Genomic DNA, 18,148 nt, shown 5'->3' on the forward strand with positions numbered 1-18,148 from the left:
TGTTAATAGAATGCAGTGTTGAGAAATAACCTTCACACGAAAGCTATTTCTTGGTGAGATGTCTATATAAAAGGTTTATATGCTTCTATTAAAGTATAATACCATTGATCTCCCTACATATAATTCGTATTTGACATATCAATGAGGGAATTATATGAAAGCCATTTTTCTCGTGTGATTATTTCTCCAAGCTTTTATTTGCGTGATATTATGCGCTATAAATAACACCGCATTCTTAACTCGGTCATCATTTCGTTTGTATCGGCATTAAGAAACGGTGCCATTGTCCGTTTTTAGTGTGTTTGTTTTTCAACCTCGGGATTTAAACCCGTATTTGAATTGGGAGTGTGCCATTGACTTTTCTGTGCGTGGTCGAATGCAATGCAGGGGGATGAGGATGCCTGGGGTAAGACTCCCCAGAGGGCAACGCCTGATCCGCCAAAAAGCACCAGAGGCATTTGGAGCGAAACCAGAGGACGGCAATGACTCGCAAATTGCAACGCGCTAAAGGGAAACACGCGCAGGCCTTTTAGCCACTAAGTGGGCAGCAGATTCAGCAAATTTAGCTTGGCGGAATTGCTTCATTTCTGTATCATTGCCAATGTTTTTCGTGGGATGTTTGTGTCGTCGCCGTAAAGGTGATCGAGAAATTATTTTTTGGCGTCCCTTCGCCTGCGTAGACGTGTTTCTGTCTGTACGGGCAGAGATATAACGAGAATAACAATGCGATCACATTGAGCCTTTATTCCCTTGCCGCCACCCTTCCCCTGCGTCTGAAACAGCATTATCGGGGAACTGCACGAATATGGGATGCCAGCACAGGTGCGCTGTAACGAGAGAAGGCCCGGTGTGCTACTGTGAGAACGGCCAGCAAGTGATGCCTGATAAAAAGGGCTGCAAAGGTAACCCTTTACACGAGACACCTCGGCCATCTCTTTTTGAAGCATCACACTTTTTTTTTAACAAATGCCCTCAGTGGCCCAGGCACCTGTTTTCTTATTTCATACGTGGTTCCTATTTGCATTCAGAGGCACACATTCTCTGCCGGCATGTTGCTCCCGCTTGCTCCCCTTGGATTTCCACAAATGCAGTTTTGCTTTTTTTTTTGCTGCCTTGCACATCTGAGCCATTACCTAATGTGACAAATGCCGACGTCTCGCACGCCTCTCTCTCTATCGTCGCTTCTCATTTACATTCAGATTGTCGAAGCGGCCTCGTGTGTGTGTGTGTGTCGGGTGCATTTTCTCCGACGAATAATTCTTCCTCAACCCTGCGAGCGTCTCTCGAGGTCATTTTTTTGAGTCGTCGTAGCTTGTTCTGTATATTTTATACCTCACTGCTTCTTATATTATTTCTTTTGTTACCATCATTTAAAAAATGGCATTTCAAAAAGTTGAGATTCAAAGCCCGAATGATTTGTCTTGATGGCTCAATTTGCACGCGTCTTCGACATGATCTCTTTTGGCAAGTTTTCAAAACTCGCAACTTTTCTCCACGACGGCACTCAAGCGCTGGTACATTTCACCCGCCCTCCTCTGTGCCCCGACAGACTTCGATGAGTGCGGCCTGTACGGGACGTGCGGCCAGATCTGCCGCAACACGGCGGGATCATTTACGTGCGGTTGCGTGGAGGGCTACGCCCTGCAGCCCGACGGCAGGTCCTGCAAGGTCAAATACGGTGAAACAGCGCCCGCCTTGGCGATACACTTCACTCCACACATCCGCCGCACGCGAAGACATTTAATTATCATAACCAATTACGGACACCTTCCTCCTGAGCGATCTCGTCGCTAGCGCCGTGTCGGAGACGTCAAGAATCTCAATTGGAAAGTCGCGGGCGTGGATTCCAGTTAGCGGTTCACTCCATCATACCTACTTGTTCAATAAAACAATGAATTTGTCTCGAGTGAACGCAAAGACTGCTTCCTGCCATAACAATGTGCAATTTCTGCCACTGGTCTACAAATGCCAACAGAGATGATCGCAACCCAATGTCCGCCTTGAGCCTCGAGCATGCAGGTCCTTTCGGCTGCAGGTGATAGAACACCTTGAAGAGACATGCATTTGAGTATCTGGCTGATACCAGGTCGCTTCTGAAAAAGAGCTATATAGCTCAGTGGGCCTTACTTGGTAAAATTAAAATAAATGTTTAGTTTAAAGGTTAGTTTAAGATCATTTTGTTGAGAGTGCACTGCTGCTGGGGAGAAAATATATATCTTGAATATATTCCTCCTATCTTTTATTATTTTGCAACAAAAAAACGAATACATTTCATCTCTCATAGGTAACATTGACAACATTGCTTATACCAGATGTGCATGCCGATTATCCCTGCTGATGCAGTGAATTGTCGCAATTCAAGGGTTTGTTTTGACGCTGTGGTGTATGTAGCTACTTCTACTGGAGGATCATGTGAACCCCACTTCCTACAGCAAATACAAATGGAAACACGTGGATTATTCTCCACATCACTGAGTGCATGTACTGTGAGCTTACAACTACGATATTGGGTAATTCACGTGCTCTCACACCCCTACTGTCGTGTTTTAACAACACATTCCGTAACACTACTTTACATAATATTGCTAAGTCGAAAGAGCAACTATTTAAATTAACAATGTATACCAGCAAACATGCCATAACCCGCACATGAACATGCATCTCCGTGTTTGCAAGTCTTGCTGGAAACGCACGTCGTATGAATGCGTTAAAACATTTATACACATGATTTATTAACGTATATAAATTATATAAAACATTTCCCCATCCGCGTTATGTACCGGCCTGCATAATTATTAACAGCACTCTTCATTATTAACGTACTAACCAGGCGCTTTGCTTCACGAACAAAGAGAAGACCACTTCCCTATTAAACAAAGATAGGATCTCATTCATCAATAACGCGCTGGGAGGCTGCCGTTGTAACTGAACGCAAAAAGGAGAGAGTGATTCATATTGCAATGCAAATAAACGTATCATCGTTTATTACCCATAACTCCAAAGGATTGCCTTCGGCACAGATGGCGTACCATAATGCCGTGCCTTTCGGCAAGAGCGAATGCTCCTACACAGCAAGTGAGTTAGGGCCGCGTGCATTCATGAATCGGGCTCGTCGATCCGCCAAGCCTTCACTAGACCCCGTTGTGAGATGTCAGCTGAGTGGCTTACAATGTCACGGGCAGCACGTCTGCTTTGCGGCTGGCCCGCCGCACACCGGCACGTGACATCGCACGTGTCAGCTGGCAGAAAAAACGCGTACGGCGCACGGGGCAAATTAATTGTGAACGTGCGTCGCACTCGTGCCATGTGAAGGCACAGGGGGGACGCATACACGCGAGCGCGTTACGTACGAGCTCGTTGCGATCGCGATTCATTGCGAATGAACCCTTGCAATCGCGATCGGCTCAGGTGTCTTTTTTTACGTACAGCGGTGTTTTTGATAGATGCATGTCGCTGAACACATGTATAATTCTAGATTTGAAGCTTTCGTGACTGCAAGGATTCATACTCCTTGGGTTTTTTCGGTAAAGGCACGTAGGTAAAAATAAAAATAATAAAAGTAATAATAGAAATAAAATAATTAATAATAAATGATTTATTAAATAACAATAAAATTATTTCATTATTATTTATTTTATTTATATTATTACTTTTATTAATTTTAAGTTTTTTTTACCTACGTGACATATGTATAGGTGCGTGTGCACGTGTTATAAGCAGATGAGTGTACTAATGTATATGTACATCTGTGGGTTATATGCGCAGATGTCTTTGTGCTACAGGTGTGTGTCTGTGAGTTTTATGTATGGTATAAAGACAAAGGTCCCCCATATTGAGGAGCAGGATTGGGAAGCGGTGGTTTAGCGGTTAGCACGATGCTCTTCAAACCCGAGTTCAATTCCTACTCACGGCTAACATCGGTCAAGGATATCTGCACTGGTCTTGGGCCTCTTCTAGGTCGGCTCAGCCTCAAATGTGTACCCCAGTGCAGTGTGTAAACATGGATACTTTGGAGACAAAAGTAGCTGGGCGTGGTGCTGGCCACCCACTCCCTCGTTTGCCATACCGGCCTTCGTAGGTGCTCGCTAACAGCACTTTGGCCCCTCGGTGTGTTAAGGTTTCATTGTAGAGCTGTTTGGGTTCGATCGCATGAATATAAATGCGTGGTTAAACCCCGCCACCACCCGACACAGCTAATTAGTAAGGGGCTGTCCATAAATGACGTCACGCACTTAGGGGTGGGGGGGTCAGACATTTGTGACGATGTGTGACGAGGGGGAGGGGGGGGAGGTTTGAGAAATGTGACGTCACATCAAAATGCGCAACTTTAAATAAATATAGAATTGTTGTAACAACACAAATTGTTATAACAACACTCCTACAACATCAGAGTGCAGCGCCACATTAAATACGCACTACAATGACGATAGTTTAAAGCGATTTGAAGCATGTTTTATTTTAAAAATGGAAATATGGTTTTGGGGCGGGGGGGGGGCAGAGCTTTGTGACGTCATATTTGAGGGGGGGTCTGACTTTTTGTGACGCCGTGTGACGAGGGGGGGGGGGGGCGTCAAAAATCGTCCAAAATCGCGTGACGTCATTTATGGACGGCCCCTAAGGTTTGTCACGTCAACAAAAGGTGCCAATTCATTACTAGTACATGTTTTAATTACGAGAACATGCAATTCGTGACGAGTACATGTTACTAGGGCACGATTTGGCACGTTTTGCTTATGTCACAAACTTTACTAATTCGCTGTGTCGGGTGGTGGCGGGTTTAATGCCACATGCATATTGGTTTGCGAAAGCCTCCGTGTCAAACTGTATTAAGGCTATATGCAGGGATATTTGTCTTTGTCGTTGCTCTATAGTATGTGCTCATGTGTCCTTAGAGATGTTACAGGTGTGCGTGCGGTGCATGTGTGTGATGTGTACAGGTGGGTGTGAGTGCACGAGGAGGTGTCCACTTTGTGCCAGTCGTGCAAATGGACCCTAAACCCTCGATGTTAAAGCATGTAAACAAACAGGACTGACTACCGGCGCCCTGCCGGCGACAAGCCGTCAAATTAAAATTGTATTCAATTTTCCCATTTTCGGAGGCAATTTCACCTTCAAATGGCCCACTTTATTCAATGCAAATGAAATATTCATCGCGCGTGATCTACGCGTCTGGAAGCGTCCGCGAACGGCGCGCAGTGCCTGTTCTTCTCGTGCTTACCTTCGTCGAGAAAGCGACGGTAGTTTGCTAAGGGACCCCTTTGATGCCACGGTGACATTAGATTCGGGTGGCCTTGCGGATCGGCCTGGCGGTGCGAAGTGACATCGCCGGTGGAATCGGCTCACGGAGTTGGATCGAGAAATGCAACTCGGGCAGCGGCACGTTTGCACTTTGACTACGATGTACGCTTCTCCGCGACACGGACATAAGATAAATAAGAACCGTAAACGTGTCTGGCAGTAAAAGCTGTTGTTTTTCAACAAAGCCAAAGATGTATGGTTGGCCGGATGTTTATGCACGTCCTTTTTCCCCCCTTCAGCTTTGTTTAAATTCCCATATCTCTGAAAGCAGTGGAAAGCTGCTGCTTCTGCTGCTGCCGCTGCCGCTGCCGCTGCTGCTGCCGCTGCCGCTGCCGCTGCTGCTGCTGCTGCCGCTGCTGCTGCAGGAGGGATAGCTCAAGACGTCAGGGACTCGGGTGGTGTGGAAGGGCCCCAGACTCCCACTTCCATGTAATGGGTCATTTTGGCCGTGATATTACATTTTTTTTTGCACCTAAGCCACCCTATCTCAACAGCTGCAGCATTAAAGCTTTGCCTTGATAACGGGCGTGGGGCCACGCTGTCGGATTCGCAAGCTCTTCTTTGGGTTTATGGCGTCGCGTATAGCGTAGGCTGGCTTCTCAAATAATGCTTACCTTTAATCCAATGTACTTTATACGAGGGTTTAGCTTTCAGCATTACACCATTTCAGTCAAGCTACAGCTGCTTGTAAGACATATTTTGGAAGAAAAAGAGCATCCGTCACATTTTAATTATAAAACTGCAATATTCAGTGATAATTAAAAGTGCCAATTATATGGTTATAAAGGGAAGATTAATGTCTTTAATACTAAACCTCCAAAATGTTACTATAATATATAAGCGATCATCTAATTGAGATGAGTTCCTTTTTAAAGGTCATGAAAATGATGTTACTATAGTGTTCCAGGAGAATGGCTTTCATTTACATGTTTTAATTTAATCCCCCACTTTCCTGGATGCCTTTCGTTTTGTCAAAATATGCCTCCAGTAATGATCCAAGAATTTGGTGAAATATTTAGCATTTGTAATTGTGCACACAACAGGTAAGGAAAAAGCGATGAAAATAACATGGAATTAATTGCACTTGTGCAATAGGTATAGAGAATCAATTATTCCTTAAGTAAACCAGAATTGCGCAAGAGATTCACGTGAAAGTGCAAGATGTAAAACGAGCAATGTGGCACTTTAATAATCAACATGTCGTCTGGAGTCACAAAGCATTTACCTTGCAGACAACTGTGATCAGCTTCAATCCGTTTTCTCATTAAAATTCAATTAATGCTCATTCAGTGTTGTGGGGTTTTTTATCTATTGGCCATTTATTTCTGAAAAAAATAAACAGTTTATCAATGTGGAACATCGTAAACGGATACCGTAATGTTATTGCCACTGACAATTGTGCTGAAATCCGGTAACGTTTTAGACAAAGGTACAAATTCAATCTACACTTGCCATAATACGTAGACTGTAAGATGGCACGGTCTGTAAAGTCACTTTCCGATTGCCATAATATTCGGAGGGTAGGAAAATCCACTGAATATATTTCTTTTCCACGATCAGCTTAGGGCCTCGCGAGCAGCAGCCACGGATGTGCTTAAATTGCTCGATGAATAACCGCACAGAGTGATCAACCAAAATCCCGGTGCCGTTTGGAATCTTCGCACTGGGGCTGGCGGCGGGTTCGCACAGGGCAGGTTTAATTCGACCTCGCACTAATTTGTAATATTTAAAAGGTCAAATTGGAATCTGGGGCCATTTTCTTTTTTGCAACAACAACAAAAAAGAGTTTTGATAATTCAAGGTCCACATTGATCCATCATGCGGACTTTCTGGCCCTAAATTTTGTATTTCCACCACTGGCTCAGGGCCTTCAACTTTCATGCAATGTCCCCACTGAGATAAGCGGCCAATCGTGTTGTTAAGCTAAGCAGTGAGTGCAGTATTCTGGCCGCTGTGCAGTGCTTTCAGTCGAAGCGGTTTCTCATCACCTTTTTGGCTTTGGCGTCGGCTTGAAATAAGAAAAAAAAACACCCAAAAATTGGATCGTTTTTGAAAACAAGGGCACTACGTTACACGTACAGCCCTTTCATAAATCCTCGGCAAACTTGAAGAGGAACGTAATAAGCGAGAAATGCCATGCATTATTTACCTTATTACCTTATTTTTCTACCGCTTTCTTAGATGAAATATGTGTACTTCCTCTGTTCCACTTATTGCTCAAATTCTTTTGCTTTAACCTGGGGACCCTGAGCAAAGAAGCCTTGTTACAACACAATTACCAGCAGTTTTTATTTGACTCCCCCTGTCTTGGCGTAAGATCTCCATTACCCGCCCCCTACCCGCCTCTTACCCTCATCCAATTGAGTTAATGCCACGGAGGTGTTTAAAGCTCATGCCATCTGTCTGAAAACCTTCAAAAACGTGTTTTTTTTTATAAACCTTGCACATAAGCTTCCTCCCACCCATTCATTTTGCACGACTAAATATGACGTCGATCAATAATTTTCAGTCCCTCCTTATTTCTATTGCCTCCAAGAGGTAAACGTTGATGTTCTTGGCCTGGTTGAGACCTGACATTCTCCCGTAGATCAACTCTCATTCGACGCATTTCCCCACGGTTTGAAGGTAGAAGCACGTGCACGCTCTACTACTAGAGGTGGCGGTTTAGCAATTCTTTCTCAACCTGACCTTAAAGTTAGTTGCCTTAACCTTTTTCAACATAAATACTTTGAGTATATTTCCCTTCGTCTGCCTCCCCTGTCCAATATCAATCCACCACAAACTTATCTGAATTCTCAATCTTGGGTCTCACCTCCAAACCCAGTTATCATTGCAGGTGATCTGAATATTCACGTTGATGATTCTACCAATCCTACTGCTCGGAGTTTACAGTCTTTCCTTGAATCCGTTACATTGCACAAATTGTGTCATCCCCCCCACTCACGCCCACGGTCATGCCCTGGATCTGGTTATCGCAAACTCTCGGAGCCTTGATCTCATTTCAAATTCCCCAGTTGCTTCCAGTCCGCTCCCTCCCACCTTTCCTCACAAACATTTCTTTCCGCCCCACTCAATGTTTATCTCCGTCAACTATCTACTCCCATATATCGTCAATTGATTTTAATTGTACTGACCCAATTCATAGTACCATCGAACACTACAGCAGCACTGTGAACAACCTTGTTCCTTTGTAAACACGGGCATTGTGAGCCTTACAACAAAAAATCCTTCGGCACCCAGTTCACTCGAGACCTCCCAGGTACAAAAAAAAACATGCTGGTCGCAAGCTGGAAAGTCAGTGGGTAAGGTCCGGTTTGAAAGTTTCTTCGTCAGATATTGAAGGATCGTAATCGAATCCTATCGAGCAGCACCACAAAAAAGAATGTCTGACTTAGATTTTTTTTTTACTTTCTTGCACCTTTCACGACTGTCGTGTTTTTTGTACTGTTTGTTGTTGTGACGTTCTCACCCGACCCTACTGGACATCTGTGAAAAAGAGCTTCATAGCTCATCGGATTCCTCCAGCATAAATACATCTTCTTATTATGCTGTTTATTTGCAACGTCGGCAGTGCTCTGCTTCGACCCCAGTGCCTGGTCCCTTCCCCGACCTGCGTTGGGAGCCGAGTCTGAGCAGCTGGCCTCCTGTTGTGCATAAAAGGTTGAACATTTTACAAGTGGCAAATTGGCATTGTACAATGTCCTCCCCTGTTGCTCGCTTCTCCTGTCCTCCACCCCTTCCCGACGTTCCTCCAGCAGTCACCCACATTGTAATTATCATCATCATCATCATCATCTCCGAACTGAAGAAGTCTCTTTCCATTCTGGTTCGCTCAAAACTCATCCCACACTGCCCACCCACTCAAGTAGCATACACGACTCCGGCAGTGAATGCCTCCACATCTCTACTGACATTTGCCCTGCACTAACATTAGATGCTGTCACGCCCATACAAGTAAAAACAAATTTGACCCTGACATTCTATTAAAGCGCCACCCTATCTCAAACCTCACATTTTTCAGGAGATGTTCTGAGAAATATTTGTTTTTGTTTGCCATGTATCTAATCTTGCCCATCGATGATCTCTGTGATCTAGAGCAGTCCGATTCTCAACAAGGCCATTCTACGAGACAGCTCTTTGACACGTGCTCAATGGCCTCTTTGACACGTGCTCAATGGCCTCCTCGTCTTTGCCGATCGTGGGTTTCCTGCGATTTTGGCCCTCCTAGTTATTATTGCTGCATTTTACATTACAGACCACCACTCTCTTCTGCAGCACCTTCAGATACGCATAGGCATGTCAGGCATTGTTACTCTCTTCCTTCTATTCTTATCTATTAAATCGTTATATTTATGTAAAATTTCTGGGTACATTTTTCTCAAAAAAAAAATTCACTTATGTTGTGCCTCAGGGTGCCTTACTTAACCCACTGCCTTTCTCCCCATTGGGTGCAATCATATCCACTTTTAAGGTGGGATATAATTTTATACTGATGAAACCCAGCTGTACATTTCCTGTGAATTCCTGTAAATCATCCTCAATGTACAATTTTGAAACCTGCCTTGATGGAATTTTATAACTGGATTAGATGTAATTTTCCTCCTAAAAACTGCCAAAGCTGAGATTCTTCAAATGGGTAAAATGTTAGTTCTAAATAAAGCCTCCAAGCCACGTCTGCATCTCCAGGACTCGAATATTACGTTGGCAAAAAAAATGGTGGGCAAACCTTGGGGCAAATTTAGATCCGGAGATGTCATTCACCCACCACATCTCCCACGTCCGTAAGGCCTCCCACCTGCACCTGCATGACATCGCCCACGCACAGCCCTGCCTGGCTCCACCGGCTGTCGAGGCCCCAATCCACGTCTCCGTTGCCTCTCGCCTGGACCACTGTCGCTCACTCCTCGTCGGCCTCCCACATTTTCCCACTGCAAGTTTACAGATCATTCAGAATGGTGCTCCAAGGCTCCTCGACCGTACACTAAAACGTGATCTCATCACTCCAGCGCTACGATCTCTCACCACTGGCCTCCTGTTAAGTTACTGATTTATTTTGAGATTGCAGTGTTTTTGTTTAAAGATTCTTCTTGGTCTTGCCCCTGTCTCCGAACCCCTCCACTCTCACTCTACTCACCTCTCTGGCACCGTTGTGTTTGCTCCAGCAATAAAGGCGTCCTTCTCACAGGGCTACCCAAAGCCGACCTTCACTCCATAGGAGGTCGCATCTTCTCGCCTGCTGTTCCTGGGGTCTCCAATTCTCTTCCTCTTGAATCCATGCCGAGTTGAGACTTTGCCCTTGTTGAAGTCAAGGGCTCAAGATCCGTTTGTTTTGATGTGCATAGAGCTCATTTTTATTTCTCTCACGCAAAGCATCGGGAGATGCAGATGCATTTAGACACTGTTAGAGAAGAGTAAATTGGATCGTATTTCTGCATTTTTCGCACAGCACAAGGGAATTTATTTGGCTAGATCTTTAAGCTTCAAACTAAAAATCACACTTCCACGTTTATTCTGGTTGATCTTTATTGCATCGGTATGATTGAATTAATATTAGCACGTACTTTATGACAGCACATGCGTTTTAATCTGTCTTATTAATTTGAAGGTCTGTATTAATTATGATAAGAGGCTGTAGATGGTAATTGGTTGCATTGCTTCTGTGTTGAGCACGATGATAATGGAATGTGCCGCTTTGGTTGTGCCATTGGGAGTGTGCTCCTTTGGTGTGCTGTCATTCAGTGACTTATAACATCAGTATTGTCATTTGCTGTCTACGTTGTACTGCAACAGATTCATTTAATTATTCCCACTACTATCAACACCCAATCGCGTGCGTAATATGTGCAGTGCCTTGAAGGTGCAATGCCCGTGAATTTTTGCTTTAATGTGCGTGCTTTATGTTGCACCGTCTCATGACAAAACACAAGACGGAACGCTCTATGATACCGCTATTATCAGTTTCATGTTCTGGCCATTGATCACTTCCAAGCATAACCAGTTGGATGGAACGATGTCTGTGAGAACGTAAATCATTAAGAGGTGAGTTTGCACACGCAGATGCTGGTCGGGGCTTTATGCAATCTTGTGCGAAATGTTCAGTGGATAACCATTTCTAGAGACCGACCTTTTCCATGGGATTGGTGAATTAGTGCTACTGGCTGCACGTCATTACTCCTTTTTATTTTATTCAACCAGGTAAGACCCACTGAGCTATATAGCCTTTTTTTCAAAAGCGACCTGGCCACAAATAATAGCTAAACAAAGTGGCTTATCAAGTGGAAATCTATCGCAGCCAAAGATACTCTAAACGCGTGATGTTGATTCTAAATGTGGAGGGAAAACCCAGAGGATGCGGAGAAAAATTTTACGCAACCATGGGGAGAGAGACAAGCAAACTCCAAATACACAGCAGCAGGCGTCATGGTCGGGATCGAACCCACGACCTCCTGCATACCAGGCGAGATAGATGATCTCACCACCATGGTGCACATGAACAGAGATAACCGTCAGCCTCATTGCTAATTTGAGCATAGGGATGCTGAAGACTTAATATCAAAATAAAATGTAAGGTGGTAATAGTACAGCCCTGCAATGCCTTGCTCCAGCCACTGCTGGTGGAAGGGCCTTCATGAGAGGGAGCTCAAGAGAGAGCCCCGTTAATGGGGTATTTTTGCAAACTCTGCCGTGCTGCAAAGATATCTTGGCAGAGGTGCGAGTACCCACACTTTACCCCACCGCACGCGGACCTGCCGATCAACGAACTAGAGTTGTGACCCATGTATACTGTTGGGTGCATAATGGCGGTGGGACATTCAAGAAATTTGCCTTATTGTTTTAGCTGCCGCGCTGGGAGGACCAAATCGCTCAACTGGCCCAGAGTTTGATTGGAACCGGCGTAACGGGGATCGCAAGTCCAGTGTGCTAACCACTCCAACATTCAGCAGCATCTTTATCTAAAACTGAATGAAAAACGAAAGAAGCCTCTGATTAGCACAGTTGGCTACGTAAGGCGTGAAATAAGTTCAACATACATGACAAAGACGAAGATTCCCCGTATAGCCTGAACAGATTGTTGGGGCAAGTGCTGTTAGCGAGCACCTATGAAGTCAAGAACGTTCACACGAGGGGGTGGGTGGCCAGCACCACGCCCGACCGTCTTTGTCTCCCCAGTGGCGATGTTTACAGACCGCACCAGGTGCTCATTTAAGGCTGAGTCGACCTAGGGGAGGCCCAGGACCGGTTCAGATATCGTCACTGGTTTTGGCCGTAAGCGGGAATCGAACTCGGTTCGCCGGGTTCGTAGAGCAGCGCGCTAACTGCTAAACCACCGCTTCATGCATACACACACGTGCATACACACACGTGCATACACACACACACAGACAGACAAAACACCGCACTAATACATCTGACGATCCTCACGCGAGTGCAGAGCCCTCGGAGCCGCCTGCGCTGCTGGTGGTGTCCAGCACGTCCAGCATCGTGCCCATGCACCTCAACGGGACGGCGGTGCCGTCCGCGCGTCCCGTGGCCGCGCACGCCGCGGGCACCATGGACTTCAGCTACGCCGGGCAGAAGGTGTGCTGGGCAAACCGCACGGTGACCACCCCCACCGGGGTCCTGCACTGCGCCAAGATGTCCAGCCTCGGGGCCTTCTCAAGCAAGACGGTCATTGACATCAACTACGTCATGTACGGTAGGTCGTTGCTTCTTGCCTAAGCGACGCAGTTTTTCCCGGTCGTCACCGCGTGCGTTTCCGCGGCATGAAGCACGACGTTTTGTTTCCACGAACCTGTTGGTAGGTTTTTTTTTTCACAGGAAGCTGGATTGGAACTGAATTGACCAATCTCCCTGCGCCAGACGTTGCGTCGAACAACGCGTGAGCGGTACAACCCGAAAACACACGAGAGATCGATACGGCACATCTGCGAAAACCCACACAGGAGAACTGATGTTTGACACCCTCTCTCTCTGCTACCCCTGGTTTTTGGAGCTCCCTCCCCCTGGTCACCTGCGCTGCCGACTCCCTCATCCTGTTCAAGCCCAGACTTAAAACTTCCCTCTGGCAGTAAATGTTTGTCCCTTTCCCGTACTTAAAACTAGTGTATATAAAGCACTGTATGTTCCCCCCCCCCCCACCCAAAAAGTGTCTTTGTGTGTGTGTAGAGTGGCAACCCAAGTTTTATTCTCACTCACGTCCAACATCAGTAACGATTATCTGAACCTGTCCCGGGCCTCTCCCCTAGATCGACTCAGTCTCAAATTAGTCCCTGGTGCAGTCTGAAAACTTCGCCACTGGGGAGACAAAGGCGGCCGGGCGTGGTCCTGGCCACTTAGTCACTTACCCCCTCGTGTGCCGTGGCCCGCCTTCATAGGTGCTGGCTAAGAGCATTTGTCCCAACAGTCTGGCTATACGGGATTCTTTGTCGTGTCTGCAAAGCAATACCTTCAAATTTCCATCGCCACATTATAAATCACGTGCTTCTCCTCCCCACACTTCCAATCCCCCTTCCCTTGTTGCTGTGTAAATGTACGTTGTATGTGACACTGTCAGTGGAGAGAGCAGGCAAGGCTGCGTTGGCTGGGTCATGTCGCCCGCATGCCCAGCCACCGCGTGGCTAAACAGCTTTTGTTCGGCCGGATAGAGGGGGTTAAATGGGTGCAGCACGGGCTAGAGAAAAAATGGAATGGTACAAGAGGATGTGGAGCTGAGTGGACTTGCCGATGACTGGTACCAGTGGTGTCAAGATCAGCGTCTGTGGAGGAGGCTCGTAAAGGACGCTATTGGGCAGTCTGAGGCAGTCGCCCTCCAACAACAACGGAGGCAGAGGAGCGATGCTCACAACAACGAGCGAAGCGCAGGCTGCTTAAAATACAGCAAGTTGGTACAGTAAGGGGCACAGGTGGTGCATCGGCCAGTCATCTCAGTCAGCCAACCCATGGTACCTCGGTTTATGTCGTGACCGACCAGCGGGCGTTCGACACTTCAAGTGGCCTTAACGTGCACTTAGCCTGGCACACAAGAGCCGTGGTGTGGCAAATGCCGGTTGTTGTTGTTGATGTTGGAGAGACCATCCGGGTCCACCCTTTGACAAGGTGATTGAACCTGTTTTTGTCTGTGAGCCTAGACCAGATTTGTTTTTTCAACACCTGAGGTGGCATAACTGTACAGGTTCCAATTGAAGGGTCTCAATTTCTTAATGGGGGCAATGGCAGTAAATTAGGGGACAGCCATTCGAAGTGCTGGGGTTATCAAATAATTCACTCTTGCTCGCCGTTTTAAACGCATCGGTGTTGCTGAGGTTTTTTCTTTTTGCTCGGCCGGCTGCAATTTCTGCTCCAGGCCCGTGAGCTCATTGGAGACTCACGGCACGCCGGTGCCGGAGCGGCTTTCTTTGTCCTAGAGAACTCGGTGGGTATTCTGCGAGCGTCTAGCTATCCCCAGAAGGCTCCGTGGATTTTTTTTTGCTTTGTTTTAAAACCAGCAGTTACGCTGAGAGGCTAAGGGTGTATTGAAGCAGACCTTTTGACGTATCACGTAATCTCGATATAGTATTCGGCTCCGCAGATTTTCGTCTGAATCGGCGTTAGTCCACTAATAGGCATCTGCCATTCTTTAATGTCTGTGGCATTTTCTCTTGACCTCTCACGCTAATTGAGGGATTAGCCCACACAATAAATATGCAAAGCGAGCGATCGTGTCACGTTGGGTTTACATGAAAACGAGCTTTCAGCTTGCGACACCATCCCTAATAAAAATGCTTAAAGCATGCGTGGGCATGCGCACAGTGGAGTGAGGGTGCCATCGCGAACAGAAAGGAGACGTTTCGTGAGATGCGGTTTTCAAAGCACTGTCCCACACCACTACGAAAATGATGCTGTCAGCTACAATTACTAGAATAAGTTAGACCCCTATTTATTCAATTTCGTTCGGCAAAGATGACACGTTCAATTTACATCAGGCATCTACTGAGAGCAAGTGACATTGAGTGTTGTCTGGGTAACTGATCGTTTCTGCGACTACTGATTTTTTTTTAGCTCTTGTTATTAAGAGGAGGGGGAGTGGGGGGGGGTCTTTGTGTGTCGGCTGATTGCTAGATGATGGATTTTGCCCATCAGATGCGAGCTGGAAGCTGCCTGTGCACTCACCACCGCCGCTAATTGATTTCTGCTGTAGAATGTTGATGCAATAGTGCCGGGCAGTGACTCTGGGATGTGAGCGATGGCACCCGTCAGTCTGGGCTGATGGTAGAGAGAAATTCAATGGCTGGTGTCAGAGATTATGGAATTATCGAGGGATGGGGGCTGCCTGCTTTTACCCTGTTAGGACGGGGGGGGGGCTTACCCCACGATTGTCATTTGTTGACGAGCCCTGACAAGGCAAACAACACTATCCGATCTTTTGGACAGTATATCTACGATGCCCAAAAATGTTTTAAAGTATGCGCTTACATGAGCAGGTTCAGTGGGAGTAATAATAAAACCTCAACGTCAAATTTGTGCATGCTTTATTTTCACGAAAGAAAACCATTCGGCAATAAATCCGTATACATTTAATTGTGGGGAAAAAGAATACGCATGTTAATTTTTATACTAAATAAATTGATATTGCTTCACATATTAAACCGTTTAAATTTCATTCCTAAATAAACACGCAGATTATGCATTTCTGAATGTTATATGCTCTGTCGGGATGTATAACCAAACTAATTATACATTCAGAAGTAGTTGAATGTGAACATGTATATTCCATGTATTCACAGCTTCTCATTTACTGAACACCTAATTAAAATGACGCTAAACAGATAATTAGACTGATGATTGCCTTCGTTAATTACATTTTCAATGAACAATTACCATCAGTGGAGCGGAGCACGGCTTCCTACTTGACAATGAATATCCAAAACGTGATTTGTCGTCCTCGCGTTCACCGTAATGACCGCTTTCGAACAATCACGGGCAGCACTTCGCTTGCACCAGTGGCCCCCCAGCCAATGGGAAGGGATCCACATTCCTTTGGCGGGGACCGGCCTCTCCACAGGACGGTGACTACCGGCGTCCCGCCGAGCGGTACAATTTCATCCGTCTTGGATGAGATGATCGGTTGACTACGATACTCTTCTTGGCCGTGCTCTCTCTATACACGTAAATTTGTGGCAAATACCCCCCCAGCCCCCCGCCACCTCCCCCTCCAACAGCAAAATAAATACGGGGGCACCTCAACCCACAGAAACCAACAGATGAATCCCTGTAGCAGACAGCGCTCCGCTGGGTCAAGAGTGGTGAAATAGAGACGAAGAGAGGGAATGCAGGGATGGGTTTTTGTTGAGGAAGAGTAGATTTGTAATAATGCTTTCCACCCTGACAGGATGCATTTGCATGGCCACTCCGCGAGTGGCTGGAAGCCACTTCGTCACGCGGCCCACATTCATTACGCTTCGCGATCTTGCCTAAAGATTATTGAGTGTCGGTTGACGTAGCAAAAAAAATCTCCACGCGCGCACGCCGCAGCTGAGAGATCGGAGATGAATACGTGCATTACCATACACAGGTCATTGTGCGCCATGTAAATGTTTAATATATGTGCACATTCATGTTTATTTAACTGGATTGTCCTGGAGGTTACGTGACTATACTGACTATGTGCCCCATCCTGTCAAAACTCAGAAGCTAAGCAGAGGTTGAGCTTGCTCGTTTGTGTAACAAGCATTTGATGAAAAAACAAAAACCCTATTTGTGGATGTGCGCCTCGAAATTACTTGGTCGAATTTTTTTGGTGGTTTCCGAAGCACAGAGGATATTCATTGCGGCCAGTGTGAAGGGAGCATCCATCGAATGTTCACGGCTGGGAAATGCAGCCTCGTTCCAGTGAACGGCTTTGGCTGAAGAGCCTCGCGGACTAATCAAGCGTGTCGAGCCAGCGGTGAATCAGGCAGACGTGCTGGAGACGAACCATACCAAAGCCACTTAATTTTCCTCAACACGGTGGCGCGTACCGACACGGGCACGCTCGCCGTGTCTTCGGCGCCGCTAATTCTCATTTCGCCGGAATCGACGCTTCCTCGAGCGGCCAAGCACGGCGGTCTCCTTGTAAGCCCACGACCCCGGCACACGGTGCTCCGCCGAGCGCTACGGCAATTCCGAGAGCCGTGTGGAATTTGTCAGTCCGCTGGCCTGGCATTGTCGCATCCATCCATATCTCTCTCTCTCTCGGAGTAGGCAACGCAGCAGCCACGCCAGCCACAGCCACACCCTCGTGATACATTGTCATCCCTACCAACGTTGCTGCATGCATTATATAAAAAAAAAATCATTGTTCGTGCTCTCTATATATGTCATGGGTTTTAGCTGGTAATATTTTTTTTCAAAACGCAATTTTATTTGAGATGTTATCTGAAAAGCAACATCACTGAATATCACTTTCAGTGACCGTTACAAAGTTTGGCATATTGCAAAACGTTACTTGTTGCTCGAGGCAAGAGAAGTGTTTCTGGGCAAAAGACCCGCTTATTTACGGCCGTTTGCCATCAGCCAGACAGCAGTGCAGCGACTTGTCTTTTATTTAGAAGTGTTTTAAAAAAGAAATTCCCTCTCCATTTGCCACACACGACTTTTAAGGCACGCCAGTACTTTTCTTCTGTTGAAGGTGCTGAGCGGCTCTGAATAGATGGGGGGGCGCCTACCTTGTCGATTGAACTGCGCGTGGCGCGTAGCCGTGCCAATAAAACACGAGGAAGAGCACAGCACTTCAAAAGGACCGAGATTCTCAGAGGAAATATTTCAACGCGGTCGGGGGGGTGTATGTGCTGGGGAGGGGCGGGTTGAGGACGCGACTGCTGGGCAGTGCCAG

The 18,148-nt window shown here is 46.4% G+C and overlaps 1 protein-coding gene across 1 annotated transcript in view; it reads left to right on the top strand.

Moving 5' to 3' along the window:
* The window catches only part of LOC133345292 (low-density lipoprotein receptor-related protein 1-like), a 241,380-nt gene that overhangs the window by 85,404 nt on the left and 137,828 nt on the right, over positions 1–18,148 (top strand). The window contains 3 exon segments of the mRNA XM_061555928.1: positions 783–902; positions 1,550–1,678; positions 12,731–12,994. Of these exon segments, the coding sequence (XP_061411912.1) occupies positions 783–902; positions 1,550–1,678; positions 12,731–12,994 (513 nt within the window).

The sequence above is a fragment of the Lethenteron reissneri genome, chromosome 21 (assembly GCF_015708825.2).
Source record: "Lethenteron reissneri isolate LAM-NWPU_2019-01 chromosome 21, ASM1570882v1, whole genome shotgun sequence".
Lineage (NCBI taxonomy): Eukaryota > Metazoa > Chordata > Hyperoartia > Petromyzontiformes > Petromyzontidae > Lethenteron > Lethenteron reissneri.